General features: G+C 28.9%; 3 protein-coding genes across 3 annotated transcripts; 2 read left to right on the top strand and 1 right to left on the bottom strand.

The window, feature by feature from the left end:
- Positions 1-4,719: 4,719 nt before the first annotated feature.
- LOC113366137 (protein dispatched-like) lies at positions 4,720-10,598 on the top strand. Its single transcript, XM_026607698.1, has 15 exons — positions 4,720-4,934; positions 5,026-5,326; positions 5,389-5,612; positions 5,704-5,889; positions 5,999-6,185; positions 6,266-6,445; positions 6,512-6,770; positions 6,841-7,079; positions 7,214-7,368; positions 7,542-7,798; positions 8,413-8,710; positions 9,575-9,680; positions 9,752-10,034; positions 10,114-10,246; positions 10,321-10,598. The coding sequence occupies exons 1-15, from the start codon at positions 4,803-4,805 to the stop codon at positions 10,453-10,455; spliced, it is 3,075 nt and encodes a 1,024-aa protein (XP_026463483.1). The 5' UTR covers positions 4,720-4,802; the 3' UTR covers positions 10,456-10,598.
- A 123-nt stretch (positions 10,599-10,721) lies between these two features.
- Positions 10,722-11,753, bottom strand: LOC113366139 (probable elongation factor 1-gamma). The gene is made up of 4 exons (XM_026607699.1): positions 11,592-11,753; positions 11,313-11,510; positions 10,998-11,093; positions 10,722-10,914 (listed from the first exon to the last, which is right to left on the bottom strand). Exons 1-4 carry the CDS (start codon positions 11,664-11,666, stop codon positions 10,795-10,797), a joined length of 489 nt encoding a protein of 162 aa, XP_026463484.1. The 5' UTR covers positions 11,667-11,753; the 3' UTR covers positions 10,722-10,794.
- A 265-nt stretch (positions 11,754-12,018) lies between these two features.
- LOC113365966 (ATP synthase subunit alpha, mitochondrial-like) lies at positions 12,019-15,096 on the top strand. The gene is given in 11 exon segments (XM_026607510.1): positions 12,019-12,167; positions 12,511-12,747; positions 12,876-13,072; positions 13,147-13,290; positions 13,414-13,562; positions 13,770-13,967; positions 14,087-14,373; positions 14,532-14,736; positions 14,739-14,765; positions 14,768-14,792; positions 14,861-15,096. Coding segments are annotated over 11 exon segments (1,650 nt in total). The 5' UTR covers positions 12,019-12,101; the 3' UTR covers positions 14,976-15,096.
- Positions 15,097-15,922: the final 826 nt, after the last annotated feature.

The following is a 15,922-nucleotide window of genomic DNA, read 5'->3' as shown; positions in this document are numbered from 1 at the left end:
ACTCACTAATGATTTTTGTTGCTTTTCTACAATAGTTATATCAATTTATCTACTTCCATCTATTACCATTTTATTTTTAAAGAATAAATGTTCAAATAATTGCAATATCCAAGGTTTTATTGCATATTTGGTTTAATATTGGAATCAGATGTTATATTATATGCCTCCTTGTCGAATAATTTTAATCTTACTCATATCTGTAATCATATCCTCAGTATTATTACCTACAACTATATGAGAAATTTGTGGTTTTGCTGAATTTTCATTACTCGTTGTATTTCAACTCCAGGTTGTAACATGCCGTTAGAAGTTTTATTATTTAAAATAATTGTTTATACTTTTCCGAATCTTGCAAATACTTCCAGAGTTGTATCAGAGTTATCATTTTCCTTTGATAAATTATCACTACTTTCTTGTTGAAGGGCTTTTCTTATTTTACTTGCCGGTTCATCAAGTCTTCTTTCGCTAACCAATCTATATTTTTTCATTACATTTGCTTGGGTGTCATTAACTATAATAATGTCATCATAATCTTTCGTAAATTTTAGATTTTTTTCTGTTTTATCTTTACCATCGTCAAGTTTTCAATCGTTTCAATAATGAAATCCAGTTGAGATTTATCCCATGTTTGGTTGATCATGTTTATGTCGTCCACTTTATGGTTGACTTGTGGCTTATTCGTGTTATTTTATCGTGATCAATTTTATCAATAAGATTTTTTAAAATAGATTTAATACGAGGATTGTAGTTAGAATTGCCATTTTCCGTTGCATAATTTTCTAGATGTAGGACAAACTTTATCATATTAGAAATTCTTCTAAAGGATGATGTGCGAAGGAAGGAGTGTTTATAGGGTTCGATCTGCTGTAGATATTCAATCTTTCAGAATTTTCAAGATGTGGTAGCTGGTTATTTATATATTGATACCATTGAAGATCGTTTAATCGAGTTAATTCAAAGAGAATATTTCTAAGATATTTTCATTGTTTTTCATATGTTCTTCTTGAGCATGGTAGTGCATACCTGCTATTTTGTATCTTTCTTCCGGGTTTCCAAGTAGATTCATTGCCGATTGAAAAGGCTCCGTGTATAAATTATAATTATTTGTACCTTCATTAATATTAAAGGTAACATCATCTTTATCATGTTTAGTAAGTGCATCTGATATTAGTTTAGAAAATTTTCTTTAGTCAATAATGTATTAGTTTTGTTTGGTTGAGTGCAGTTTGCTATTTTGGTACAAATTATTATTATGCTTTTATCATCAATGTTCTGAAGTTTAAAGGTTCAGTTACATTATTTCGGAAAACAAGTAACTTCAGTTCCTCGTTATCAACATTACTGCCAAAAGTTATTATTATATCATCAGTTGTATAAAGTTCGTTTTTATCTTCTCGTGCTGGTGTGCATAAATATCTATCGGTATTGTCGGATACCTTGGCTTTTAAAGACTTTATAATTTCTGTTAAATTTTGTTTTGTTTTTTGTTCAGATTTTTCTTCATTTTCTAAATTTAAACTTTTGATCGAGTTGGAGAACGCAGATCCCTTGCAGACGATGAAAATTATTAATATCTTGCTTCACTTTTCGAATTTTTCGAACTATCAGATGAGACTTTTCTATAAATAATAAGTTATAGGAGGATTATCTCTCTATGTTATATTTCCAATGTCCTTCAGGAAATTTTCCATTACTGATTTTCTATTATATGATTTAACTCAGTATTTTGTTCACCTAATGTTTTATTAAAAATTTTTTTCTGGATAACAAGTCCATTCAAGGAAGTTTGCAATTCATTTATTGCCTTTGAAGCATTAAATTTTGGTAAACTGTTCAAAATCGTAATGTTTTCTCCCGTTTGAATAATTGGAATTTTGTTGATCAATATTGCACTATGAACCTGTTAAAATATATAGTACTAAATATAATTCAAAAGTAATAAGCTAATAATATTCCAAGTGGATAAAGTCAATATTATATATATATTATATATATATATATATATATATATGTATGTATATATAAATCCACTGAATGAAGGCCAAATATCCAAATAATATCCAAAACGTGAGGTTTGTAAAATATTTTTTTTAAAAATATTCTTTTTATTGATGTTATGCTCGGTTTTATGTCAACATAAAATTTTTAATTACATATCAACATATGTCAGCATAAAATTTTTAATTACAGAAAAAATATATGCATATATTTCATTCAATTATTTTATCATCAATGCACAAAGCAACTTACCGGTTTTGATATAAACATAAAATAAATCAATATAACAAAATACATTATGTTAGACATATCTCTACAACTAAACAAAATAAATCAATGCGGCTTTATTTATAGTTTCATATTGGTATTTAATTGTAATGAATGTTATTTGGTGCAACTATTTAAAAAACATTTAAATATTATTAAGCTTTGTTTTCCATTTAAAAATGCGTTGTATATCACCAAGATATGGTAGATAGATTTATACACACACAAATATATGTATAAATATATATATATATATATATATAAATATATATGTGTGTGAATATATATATATATATATATATATATATATATATATTCAGTTTTTCTGGATACTAAGCAAATATTATTCATGATTTAATTTTTCTGAAATAAAAGCTTTTTTCCAAAAATTTTTAACTTTCCGAAATGAGAAATTTATGTTTTCGTAGAAAAATTCGATTTGTTAGTTTTGCCGATATTAAAATTTTAAGTCATTTGATGTAATAGTTCAGTCATTATAGTAAGTAACACCTCGGAGTTCGAGATATCCAGCTTTGAGTCTGGTAAGTACTTGTATATTGACACCCTTAAGTTGTTTCAAAACCTACATATGGTATTTACACCCTACCATATGTAGGTTTTGAGACAACTTTAGGGTGTCAATATACAAGTATTTACAGACTTACAACTGGGTATCTCGAATTCTGAGATTCTTACCTAAATTAAGCTTAAATGACTGGACTATAACTCGATAAGGACTGGCGTTATTTAGTTTTGCGAAACAATCGGCAAAAAATTTCATGCAAGTTTTCCACAAAAATCTTGAAAGGATTTTCAAAATTCAGAAGCTCTACTAAAGGTATCAGTAAGGAATCATGCTGATTAGATTTTAGCATGATCGCCAGATGCATTTCTTCCTAATTAATTGTTGAAACATAATGTTTTGACGATTTTGACTATACCTCTTATTGTAGTAAGAAATAGTAAACAAGATTTTTTTTTAAGAAATCGATTATTAGATTCTGCAATGTGGATTTTTTTTATTTAAAGGAAGTTAAAAAAATTAAAGAAGCAATTAACTTCCCTTAGGGTAAGTTATAGTAATCGCAAAAGAAATCGTAAATGAAATTTTTTATACATGGTCTGTTCAAAAAGTTTTCGGAATTTTCGTTTTTTCAAAAAAATATTTATTTATTCGTCTACATTAATGTGGTCCCCTTCAAAGTAGTCCCCCCCAGATATAATACACTTATGCCAGCATTTTTTCCAATTTTCGAAGCACCCTTGATATTCACTTTTTGATATGTCCTTGAGCACTCTCAGCGATTTTCTTCAATCGAGGAAAACCGCCGTCCTTTCATGGGTCTCTTCAACTTTGGGAATAGGAAAAAGTCACACAGAGCCATATCTGGTGAATTTTTGCACTTTGCAACACTTTATTTCATTTTTTACGCAAAATTTAATACAAATTCTTTGACTTTTCAATTCTTCCATTGTAAAAATCGCCGAGCTCAGAAAAACACGTCGAACCTTAGCGACTACCACAGACAAAGTAAACAGTGAATATAGCTGAAAATTTCATCATACTTTAGGGGCATGTATACCAACACAATAAAAAAAAAATTTGACAATCAGACACTCCAGACCCGCGAAATTTAATTATTAGTAATTCCGGGTACTTTTTGAACAGACCTCGTATATCTTTGCGTTTCAAAGGTTTCTAAATATTTTGGCATACCCTAGAAAAAATGGATGTGTGTGTATGTGTGTGTGTGTGCTTGCGGATGCAAATTTTTGTCGACGATTTCGGTAATTCAAAAAAAAATCGATTCGTATTGATAAGGAGACGTGCTGATTAGTTTTTGGTAAAGGCAGGTCTAGATACGAGGCAAAAAGTGTCAAAAACAGTTACTCAGTTTTTAGGAGAACGGAGCGTCCGATTTTAATAATTTATAAAACGTTTTACTAGTATTGACAATATGAAAAACTGATTAAATTTTTCCAACGGTTATGGACTCTCAATAAAAAAAAAGTTAAATAAATGTCATTTGGCGGTCAAAAATGTTTATTGAACATATATACATCAAATTATCAAATATTTTATAGAGATTTTAATATTGCATACACGTTTTGTGTGATTTTTTTTGGGTTCCGTACCAAGATTTTTAATTACGGTACGGGAAGTTCCAGCAATTTGCCTTAAGGCACGATGCTATGCACTCCACTAATTTGCTTTTTATATGAAAAGGGCAATAATTCCTAGGTAGTGTAAGTAGAAAAACAAACAGATTGAGAAGCACAGGAACATTGACAGATTGACAGCTTACATTTGAAATTCATCTGTTGCTATAAACAACATTATTTTCATAAATGTTAGGTTAATGATGCATAATAAGTGTATTTCTTTTTACTTTTAAAAAAATAAGTTAAATCAAAACATATTCCATTATCAAAACAGTGCAGTAATATAGCTATGAAATTATACAGGACATTTCGACTTTAATATTTTAATATTGGGAATTTTAAGTTTATTATTATAAGCAAAGAAAAATGATAACATGCAATTTTATAGTCGATTATTAGATTCAAATCCGCTAGTATTCTTGTTGATAGTTGGTCTTTTTGCTTCAACCACATTAATTGTGCCTTTTTTTATTAAAGACATTCCAGATTTTGCAGACCCTGTGCTGGTATAAATATTCCTCTCCTTTATTTTCTTTTCTACTTAACATAATTTCTATGCAAGTTTAACTATGACATTATAAAATATTATTATTCCAGGGTTTTGAAGCTCGAGGAACTGAAATCTCTAATCGAATTACAACATGGCAAAATTTGTTAGATGCAACAGGCCCATCTGGTTTGCTTACCGTCAATCCAAGAGAATTATTGAAATCTCAAAAAAAGTTAAAGAAAAATAACAAATACAATAAGCATAAAAACAAAAAAAAGGAATACAAATCTAAACATATAAGAGATTTATATCAAAAACAAGATAGTAACGGAAGTAAATTCGATGTTTTCTCAAATACGGAGGATATAACCAAGATTCATTATGATGAATTTTTTTGTGGCTATCCAAGTAAGTATACTGAATATATTTCTAATGTTCTGTACAGATTCTTTTATAAAACTTTATTTCAGGGCCAGATTATGCTCATTTTGTGATATCACAATCTGATCCAGAAGAATCATTGTTTTCATTGCATTCATTACTTAATATGTGTGAACTCCAACAAAATTTAATTTCTTCTACAAATTATAATGAATTTTGTATGACTAATAAAAATAGACAATGTTGCTCCGCTTGGTCTTTGCCAAATTATGTGGCTGTGATTGGAGGACATCACAATTGCTCCCAAATTACGGTATGTTAGAATGAACTCTGGGTATATTTAAATTAAATGTTACATAAATGTATATATTATGTGATTTAAATAAATTTTATTTTATTTTCAGGAAGCTGATGTTAATGAAACAATCAATCTACTTCAAGAATGTTCTTACTATTACCATAACTTTCATTTACAATCTGATTGTTTTGATACTATTTTATGCCCTACGGTCCCCAATAGATGTAAGCAATACAATATACCATACAACATTTTACATTATTTGACTGAGAACAACTTCCTTGCTGTTAATGTAAGTACTGAATCATTTACAACATGGCAAATTCAATTTCAATATTTTTATTATATTAAACAAAATTATCAGTTTGTTAGAATTAGATTAAATAATATTTATCTTTCAGGATTTTAATATTACCATTCTGCATAATACTATGATATTTTTACCAATTAGAAGCATATCGGATTCTTTGTCTTTTTATGACACTTTACCTAAAATAAATGTTGATGGTATTTATATATCAGCAATGGACTTAGGAATAAAATATGCTTTATTTGAAGAAACTCTTTTGAAAGATACTTGGTTAATAGGTAGATATTTTGAATGATTTCATTATTTGTTAACAGCGCTTTGTAAGTATATTTATGTTGTTGTGATTTTTATCTTTCAGGATTGGGTGCTTTGTCTGTACTTACATGCACTTTATTATATACTGGATCTTTATTTTTGACTTGCATGACTTTGAGTGCGATGTTATTTTCTCTTGGACTATCTTACTTTTTATACACGATTATTTTTAATATAAGCTTTTTTCCATTTATGAATCTACTAGCTGTTGTCATAGCTGTAGGTGAGTGATCTATTTTTTTTTTAAATTTAAGTTAATGATAGTAATAAAGCTTTTACTTAAATTCAGGTATTGGTGCAGACGATGGATTTATTTTGATAAAAGTTTGGAACATTGAAAAGATAAAATTTGAACAGAATTTAGCTGCTTTTAATAGTAATGACCAAACTGATAACTCACCAAATATGAATAAAACAAAGAGATTTTCAATACTCATTGATAAAGTTTTAAGCAAAGCTTCACCATGTATGTTTGTGACTTCATTGACGACAGGTGCTGCTTTGTATTCGTTATTTTTCAGTAATATTACTGCAGTAAAATGTTTTGGGTATGTTATGATAATCAATTAATCTTTAAAAAATAATTAAACATAGCTAATAATTATGGTTATATGTCAGTATATTCAGTGGAACAGCAGTATTGGCAAATTATTTTATAATGATGACCTGGATGCCTGCCGCTATGTTATTTTATGAGAAAGTTGATTGCCAATATATTAAATCAATTAGTTTCATGAGATATTGTGCAGATTACCAGACAAAATTGAATTTTAAACTCTATAGATTAGGCATCTACTTTGAAAATATGATCATTAATATTGTTATAAAGCTGAGGTACTTTTGGATCATATTTTTGGGTAAGAATAAAATTCAGGTATACTATAAAATAACTGTTGCTCACATAATATAAATGTTTTTTTTTATATTTTTAAGAACATAATAAAATTTTCTATTTTATGAACTACTTTTGTAATAATAATTCATTTTTAAGGTCTTGCTGCCGCTGGAAGTGCTGTAGTTGTTTTATATAAACCGCAATTCAAACTACCCGATTCACATGGTTTTCAACTATTTGACACTACACACCCATTTGAGCAATACGATTTAATTTATCGGAATAAATTTCGATTTGAAGAAGCTCTTAAGGTAAATCAGAATGGATTTCTTTCATGAATGGATCAACATTAGTTTATAAAAACTAAACTGCATTTATTAAGTTTTGTTGAAAATGTTTATAATATTGTATTATAATACAACTTTTTCTAATATTAATTTGTATATGTATTTAATTTGTTTTAAATAAATCTGTAAATTTACAGGGAAGTAATGTGGAGACATTCATGCCTTTACGATTTGTTTGGGGAGTTTTACCAGAAGATAATGGCAATTATTTAAACCCAAAATCGAAAGGAACTTTGAAGTTTGATGAAACTTTTAATATATCAAACTCAGAATCACAGCAATGGCTTCTGGATTTTTGTCAGAACTTACGAGGACAAGACTTTTATCAAAGCACAGAAGGTCCATTACTTTCTAATTGCTTTATTGAAAGTTTTATAAATTGGATGAAAAGAAGGTATATATTTAGGTACACTTTTTCATTGTAGTACATGCATTGGTTATCTTTAATATATCAACATAATCTAACACCCAGCCTCAGTGGCGTAGGAACCAAATTTTTGATGGGTGGGCTCGTTTTTTTTTTTTTTTTAGATAGGCAGCCAGTGGTCTCGTTTTTTTTTAGAGATATTAGCTCATATAATTTTTTGAAATTGATGGGTGGGCTGAGCCCCCCCATCAAAATTCATGGGTGGGCCCAAGCCCACACAGCCCACACGGTTCCGACGCCACTGCCCAGCCTCATGCAGTTAGTTATTGGGGCACATGCATTTAGCATGTGTTCATATTTTATTTACAACTTTTGGATTATTTATATTATGGGTACATAAAGTAAGATCTTTTTTACACAATTTCATTTATCTGATTTATGTAGAAGAATTAAAAAGAAACTATCTGATAAAATAACTTTTTAAAAATTAAATATCTAATTTAAAATGGAAAGCAGAAAAAGATTACTTGGAATAATAGACTTTCTATTTTTTAATTGCATTTGTCATTAATTAAACAAGATTAGATTAGATTTGTTTACATCAATTATATAGCCACCATTAAATAAACCATTTATTTAAGGTGTTCAGATGTATTTACTGGAGTTGATCACACTCCTTGTTGTGAAACATCAACATTTCCTTACCCTAGTGTGATTTTTGATCATTGCCTAATAGAAGCAATTGGAGATATTTATGAAACGCCGATAGATTTCTTTCGACCTGGGGCAGCAGGTCCAAAATTTTCTTTGCGTCAAGAATATTCGAATCATAACAATAGCTTATATACAGAAACTGTTACAAAAGCACTAGTAGTTGAGTATAACAGTAATGTTATGTTTACTTTGTCACATGAGGCAATGCGAGAATTTTATTTAAAGGTAAATTATAGTGTTATAAATATATTTATATAAGAATCACCTTACCACAACTCCCATTTGTCCCGTTATTGCAAACTTGCTTAATTTATTATATTTATCTATATAAGAATGTTTTTAATGTGATTTGATAAAAAAGAATAGCAAAAAAATACATTTTTATTAACTTCTTATAGAGTAAGTTATTGTAATCGTCCAAAAATCGAAATTAAAAATTTTTGCATTTCTCGATGTTTTGAAGGTTTCTGAACATTTTGGCATATCCCAGAAAAATGGATGTGTGTGTGTGTGTGTGTGTTTTGTGTGTTTTGTGTGTCCGCATTTTTTTCTTCACGTTTTCGGGCGCACGGATCAACCGATTTGAATGGTTCAAAAAACATTTGATTCCTATTGATAGGGAAAAGAGCTGATTAGTTTTTGGCAAAGGCAGGCCCAACCATTTCGAAGATACAGAGCTAAATGTGCAAAAAATGGCAGTTTTTGAGAGAACTCAGCGTCCGATTTAAATGATTCAAAGAACTTTCTGCTTATTTTAACAAAATAATTGATTTTGAAAAAAAAAATTTGTATGTCAAAAATAATTCAGATTGTATTTTTAATTCTGACTAAAGTTCTAATATACTTTAAACAAATAATTTCAACTTTGCAATTCAGTTTATATAAGTTTTATGAATATTAGACAATGTTACAATATATATAATAATCTATTTGAAAACATACAATATTTCTCGAATATTTCTTTACTGTACTGGAAGTTTCAGAAATTTGCCTTAAGGCACGATGCCATACACTCCACTAGTTTAGATTAGATTTTTGAAAACAATAGAAAAGTTTAACATTTTCTACTTTGAATTTTTTTATAATCAGATAAACGAATGGACCAAAATTCAAATGTATTCAGCTCCAGAAACTATGAAGGGATGGTTTATTTCCGAGTTGGATTTTTATGATTTGCAAGAGACTTTATCGACAGGTGATATTTATATTTAAAATTATCTATAATGGTCTAAATAATAATTTAATTTGTTTTATTACTTTTTACAGGTACTTACATAGCAATTGGATTATCAATGGTTATTGCATTTCTTGTATTATTCCTGGTCACCTTAAACTTGGTTCTAAGTCTTTATGCAATATTAACTGTTACCTGTGTAATATTCATTACGGTGGCAGCATTGATATTTTGTGGATGGAAACTTAATATCCTAGAAAGTGTAACGGTGTCCACTGCTATTGGATTAGCAGTTGATTTTAGTTTGCATTACAGTTTACATTATAGATTAGCTCCACATTGTTCTGATACAAACTATAAAGAGGATAGTACGAAGTAAAGTATATAAATTTGTGATATATTTCTAAAAATGTTGATAGATATTAAAAATAAGTATTTGTTAATATCTTGTTAGATATTCATTAAAGAGAATGTGCGGTCCAACAACAATGGCTATGTTAACAACATTACTAGTAGGAGCAATTATGTTGCCTTCACGGGTTCTTGCCTATATACAGATTGGACTTTTTCTTATTATAATAATGATTGTGAGTTTTAAAATATATTGAATTTATAAACATTCTAGAAAAAAAAAACTATAATAATTCAATTTTCATTTTAGGTAAGTTGGATTTATTCCACATTTTTTCTTGGATCAATATTGTATACTATAGGACCACATTATGATTCTTGTCAATTTAATTATTCAAATATCTGGTCAAATCATTTCATGGAACGAATATCAAACTTTCCTTAAAACAATATTTCTGCAAGTACTGCTGTTTTGCAAGACAAAATTTTCAATTGAATTCCAACAACAGTTCTTCTAGTGATGAGGAAGATAATGAATTATGAAACTTTGCATTAACCAAACACACAATTTTTGTTTGCTTACTGTCATAGTGTTTTAAAATACAAAAGTATATTGGGTGAGTTGCAGCATGTGAAATTTGATGATTAAATATTATAAAGTAATATAGTCATTAAAAAATTTATAGTACTTAATTTAATAAGTTTATAGTATTCTTATATTATCAGTATTATAGAAAAATATTTGAAGTGCCGAATGTATTTTTTTATTATTTTGATATATGATCTAGATGAATAAGGAATTAAAATTAATTATTAATCTTCCTTGTGATACAGCATCATTTTTCTGTAAGTGATCGTACCATCTTGCCACATGCAAGAACTTATTTGAATTATTTAATGTATGCTGAAAAATTAAAAATATATAATGTTTATAAGTGATAAAATATAATTTTAATGCCAATCAAATGAGGTTTTCAATTATACTACCATTAGTGATCCAATACTGTAAAACATTACAATATCTGCAAGTGATAAAGTTTCTCCCAGTAAGTACGATTTTGTTTTTAGTGCATGATCCAAATCCTATAAATATAAATATTTTGTTAATAGTTTGAAATCCAAAGATTTATATTTAACTTTATTGACTTGGAAGCATGGGAGATAGAAATGCATTACATTTAATCTTTAATAAAAGATATCATAACAAATGTAATATATTATACTTAAACACATATCGTAGCAAATGAGTTCTGTTCAATGATCTTTTAAAAACCATATAAAATGATAGTTACAAATACCTACCTTTAAAATATTAAGTTCCATCTTATTGTCAGCTGCTGGAAGCACGAAGAGCGCACAATATTCAAGCCATTGCATAATTTCTGCTCTATTATTAGGGTTAGTTGTATTTGGGCATAATAGACTATCTTCAGCAAGAGCTAACAGAGAACCGATAAAGCCTTTTGAAATACCATTTTTGCTAGAAGTATAGGTCAGAACCTAAAACAATGCAGTATATATTTTAATTGTATTCATATACTTTAATTGTACAAGTTTATATTACATATCAACGAAACATACGTTATCAACTTTTTTTAATTTTTCGGGCAATATTCGATAATATAAAGCAACATGTTTTGCTACGTCAATATCCATTTTGTTGAAAAAAATCTTTAATAGCCTACAACAAATAATCAATTAAATTACAATTATTATGTATTCTACTTTTTATGTATTGTTTAGTCGGCAAATGTAGATCTCTTGAACTTGACATTTCATTCCACACATTCAATCATCAGCGCCATCTCGGAGCGAATTGTATAAATAAAAGTTATTTAATCTCGTTACTATAAAATTGATTTAAAAAATATTTATTAATAATGATTGATAATAAACTATATACGTTTTTAAACTAATTTATTTAAAAAAATGATTGTTTCATAGTTTATTTTATTTACTTATATTTTTTTAGAAGTATTATTTGAATTATACATATGGGTGCGAGAGTATAAAGCACATTGCATTTTGGGATAAGGTCTACGCTGGTTGCTGTCGATCACTTCATCAAGTTGAAATATAGGTTGGAACAAAATGTCTCTAATTTCTGCTAGATTTGCAGCTAATGTGGCAAGGAGATTGCCAAACACAACCTCACAGGTATTCTTAAGTAATTTTAGTGTTCTCAATATCTGTGATTAGCAAAAATATATTGTGTTCGGTAATAGTGTTCGGTTTTCTGTAGTGGCAAGTGTGCCGACGGCTATGTGAATTTTTCCTTTAATTGACCATAAATGTATCTCGAAATGTTTAAACAATCAATTACCATTATTTTTATTACACTTACGATCCTTAAAATAACTTTGATTTAACTTAAGTTATGCAATTTTATTATAAGTGGTTATGTAATACCTAGTACTACAAATGTCATTCATGCTGATATACTGATAAATGTTATGCAAATATGAGAAATTGGTATTCTATAGCTGATAAATTTTAATAGGTTGCTAAAATAGCTTGCCCAGCTGCAAACCTTGCAGCAAGGAAGATTCATGTATCATGCAGCCAACGAGCAGCCGAGCTCTCCTCTATCTTGGAGGAGCGCATTATGGGTTCAACACCTAAAGTTGATTTGGAAGAAACTGGTCGAGTTGTGAGCATTGGAGATGGTATTGCTCGTGTTTATGGTCTTAAAAACATCCAAGCCGATGAAATGGTGGAATTCTCCTCTGGATTAAAGGTTCAATACTTTGAAATTTTAATTTTAACTTTCATATTGCAAATAATATTTTTTCGAGTTTATTTTTGCTCGAATGCATGGTTTTATTTACAATTTAAATTTAATTCTGTTTTGAATTTACCTTTTAGGGTATGGCTTTGAATTTGGAACCAGATAATGTTGGTGTTGTCGTGTTTGGTAATGACAGACAAATCAAAGAAGGAGATATTGTAAAACGTACTGGAGCTATTGTAGATGTACCTGTAGGTGAAGAATTATTAGGCAGAGTAGTTGATGCTTTAGGAAATGCCATTGATGGCAAAGGTGCTTTACAAAGCAAAACCAGGTCAATTTAATGCTTTTTTATAGGAGCTTATGCATCATAAATTTAAGACAAATTAAAACATGATCTTTTTTTAGATTCCGTGTAGGAACTAAAGCTCCCGGTATCATTCCACGTGTCTCTGTACGCGAACCTATGCAAACTGGAATTAAAGCTGTTGATTCTCTTGTACCCATTGGTCGTGGTCAGCGTGAGTTGATTATTGGTGACAGACAAACAGGGTAAATTCCACACATATTTCCATAATATCAAAGTTAAAATGTATATCATTCCCACAATGAATACAAGCTCACATATTAGATAATTAAAACTAAACATAATATATAATATATTTTATTTTTTAGAAAAACTGCTTTAGCTATTGATACCATTATTAATCAAAAGAGATTCAATGATGCTCAAGATGAAAAGAAAAAATTATACTGTATTTATGTTGCTATTGGTCAAAAGAGATCCACTGTGGCACAAATTGTCAAGAGGTTAACAGATGCCGGTGAGTTTATTTAAGCATTTCTCATAAAAAGAAATCTACTTTTTCTTCTACATATAACATTACACAGAATTAGGTAATATATTTATATTAAAGGAATCCAAAGAATAACTGACCTCCTATTACAATTATTTTAGATAATTGTAATGCATTCTCACTTCTAAAATTTATGTTATGGATATTTTAATTAATGTATACTATGCAATTTAGGTGCTATGAAGTACACCATCATTGTATCAGCCACTGCTTCTGATGCTGCCCCTCTTCAATATCTTGCTCCATACTCTGGATGTGCTATGGGTGAATTCTTCCGTGACAATGGAAAACATGCTTTGATCATCTATGATGATTTATCCAAACAAGCTGTTGCTTATCGTCAAATGTCTCTATTGTTACGTCGTCCACCAGGTTAATATTTTTTAATCATTTAATAAAGTGTGTTGTGCATTAGTAGCTGCTTTGGCCTTTGGCTTCTAAAGAATTCTAATTTACTTTCTTGTTTAAAAGTACAACTCATTATTTTCCAGGTCGTGAGGCTTATCCAGGTGATGTCTTCTACCTTCACTCACGTCTACTTGAACGTGCCGCTAAAATGTCTGAAGCTCATGGAGGTGGCTCTTTGACTGCTTTGCCAGTTATTGAAACACAAGCTGGTGACGTATCAGCTTATATTCCAACTAATGTCATTTCCATTACTGATGGTCAAATCTTCTTGGAAACTGAATTGTTCTACAAGGGTATTCGACCAGCCATCAATGTAGGTTTATCTGTATCTCGTGTAGGTTCTGCTGCACAAACCAAAGCCATGAAACAGGTATGCTTATTTCTGTTCTAGTTTTTTGTTTCGGTAAATTTTCAAAAATATGTATCAAAACATAAAAAATTTCAATAAATCACTTCATATTTTAATAAAGTGGTATATCTTCATGCACTGAAGCTTTGAATAAAATCTGATAATAAACAATTATTTAGGTTGCCGGTTCCATGAAACTGGAATTAGCTCAATATCGTGAGGTGGCTGCTTTTGCCCAATTCGGCTCAGATCTTGATGCAGCCACACAACAATTGTTAAACAGAGGTGTTCGTTTGACTGAATTATTGAAGCAAGGACAATATGTCCCAATGGCTATTGAAGAACAAGTTGCAATTATCTACTGTGGTGTCCGAGGACACTTGGACAAATGGACCCATCCAAGATCACAGCATTTGAAAGGAATTTAACGCTCACATCAAGTAAGTATAAGTTTTATGTTAATCTATTAATTAAAGATACTAGATTTCACATTAATGATATTTTTCAGAGCCAACCATTCATCCCTTTTGCAAACCATTGCCAAGGAAGGAACGATTAGTGAAGCATCTGATGCCCAATTAAAGAAAATTGTAGCTGACTTTTTAGCTACTTTTAATGCATAATTTAATAAAATAAGTGAGTATTGGATTAGAAATACGTTATCCAAAATGAAAATGTAAGTTGCATAATTTCATGTATTATTAAATAAGTAACACTGTCTTTTTGACAAATTTTAAACTGTACTGCATTTTATAATTAAAAGTATGAAATCCATGCTACTTATTTTTGTTTTTATGTGATAAAATCAGATGAAATAAATAACATAACTTGTCTTTTATTGTATTTCTTTCTGTATACATTCTAAAATGGTTGTTGATACATGTATCTACATCTAAGTAATAAATCGTTTTTTATTTCTTGTGTTATAAAGTAATAATTAAAATGTATTTCAGATATTATATCGAAACAAACTTTTCTCTGTTGATTTTATTGTAATAAAACAAAAGCACATTCATAATACATTTTACATAAAAAATGCTTGTGTAGATCATACACACAAACAACTGAAATTCAAGTCATATAATTTTAAGAATGTAATTCAATGAATAAATTAAATTACATACTGTCTTAAAAAGTTAAATGACTTTCTCAAATCTATAAATATCAATAAAAATTATGGTGTAGCAACTTTTGAAAATTTGAAATTTTTGATCCAGCCCTTTATTGTCAAAAACCTGCAAAACTTTAGGATGTGTTATGTTAAGACCATGATTTCTATCAAAAAAATTGATCAAAACCATAAAAAAAAATTTTCAATGGTCTATTGCGTAGAAATGGCACCTTCTCAGAAATCAGTTCAGGATTTTTGTTTAAAACGTGGAAGATAAATATTACATCTAATATTCAATATATTTTAACTAATACAAACTATTGCATTTCATCTAATAATAATTGCTTTTCATCAACATCAAAATAATTATACTTGTGACAAGATAAAATATTAATACTACACCATTACAATTTATATATTATCAACAAATCTATCAACTGAAATATATAATATAATATA

Source organism: Ctenocephalides felis, unplaced genomic scaffold (assembly GCF_003426905.1).
Source record: "Ctenocephalides felis isolate EL2017-DRISC unplaced genomic scaffold, ASM342690v1 CF-g0.4_SCAFFOLD_01170, whole genome shotgun sequence".
Lineage (NCBI taxonomy): Eukaryota > Metazoa > Arthropoda > Insecta > Siphonaptera > Pulicidae > Ctenocephalides > Ctenocephalides felis.
The sequence above is the reverse complement of the archived record's forward strand: the minus strand, read 5'-3'. Positions and strand labels throughout refer to the sequence as shown.

Bases quoted from the DNA above. Each gene is read 5' to 3' on its own strand.
- LOC113366137 (XM_026607698.1), top strand. From the start codon at position 4,803: ATGCAATTTTATAGTCGATTATTAGATTCAAATCCGCTAGTATTCTTG. The intron at 9,681-9,751 runs GTGATATTTATA...TACTTTTTACAG, and splicing joins GCAAGAGACTTTATCGACAG to GTACTTACATAGCAATTGGA. The intron at 10,035-10,113 runs GTAAAGTATATA...ATATCTTGTTAG, and splicing joins TATAAAGAGGATAGTACGAA to ATATTCATTAAAGAGAATGT.
- LOC113366139 (XM_026607699.1), bottom strand. From the start codon at position 11,666: ATGGATATTGACGTAGCAAAACATGTTGCTTTATATTATCGAATATTG. The intron at 11,511-11,591 runs GTATGTTTCGTT...GCATTGTTTTAG, and splicing joins AATTAAAAAAAGTTGATAAC to GTTCTGACCTATACTTCTAG. The intron at 11,094-11,312 runs GTAGGTATTTGT...TTATATTTATAG, and splicing joins TGGAACTTAATATTTTAAAG to GATTTGGATCATGCACTAAA.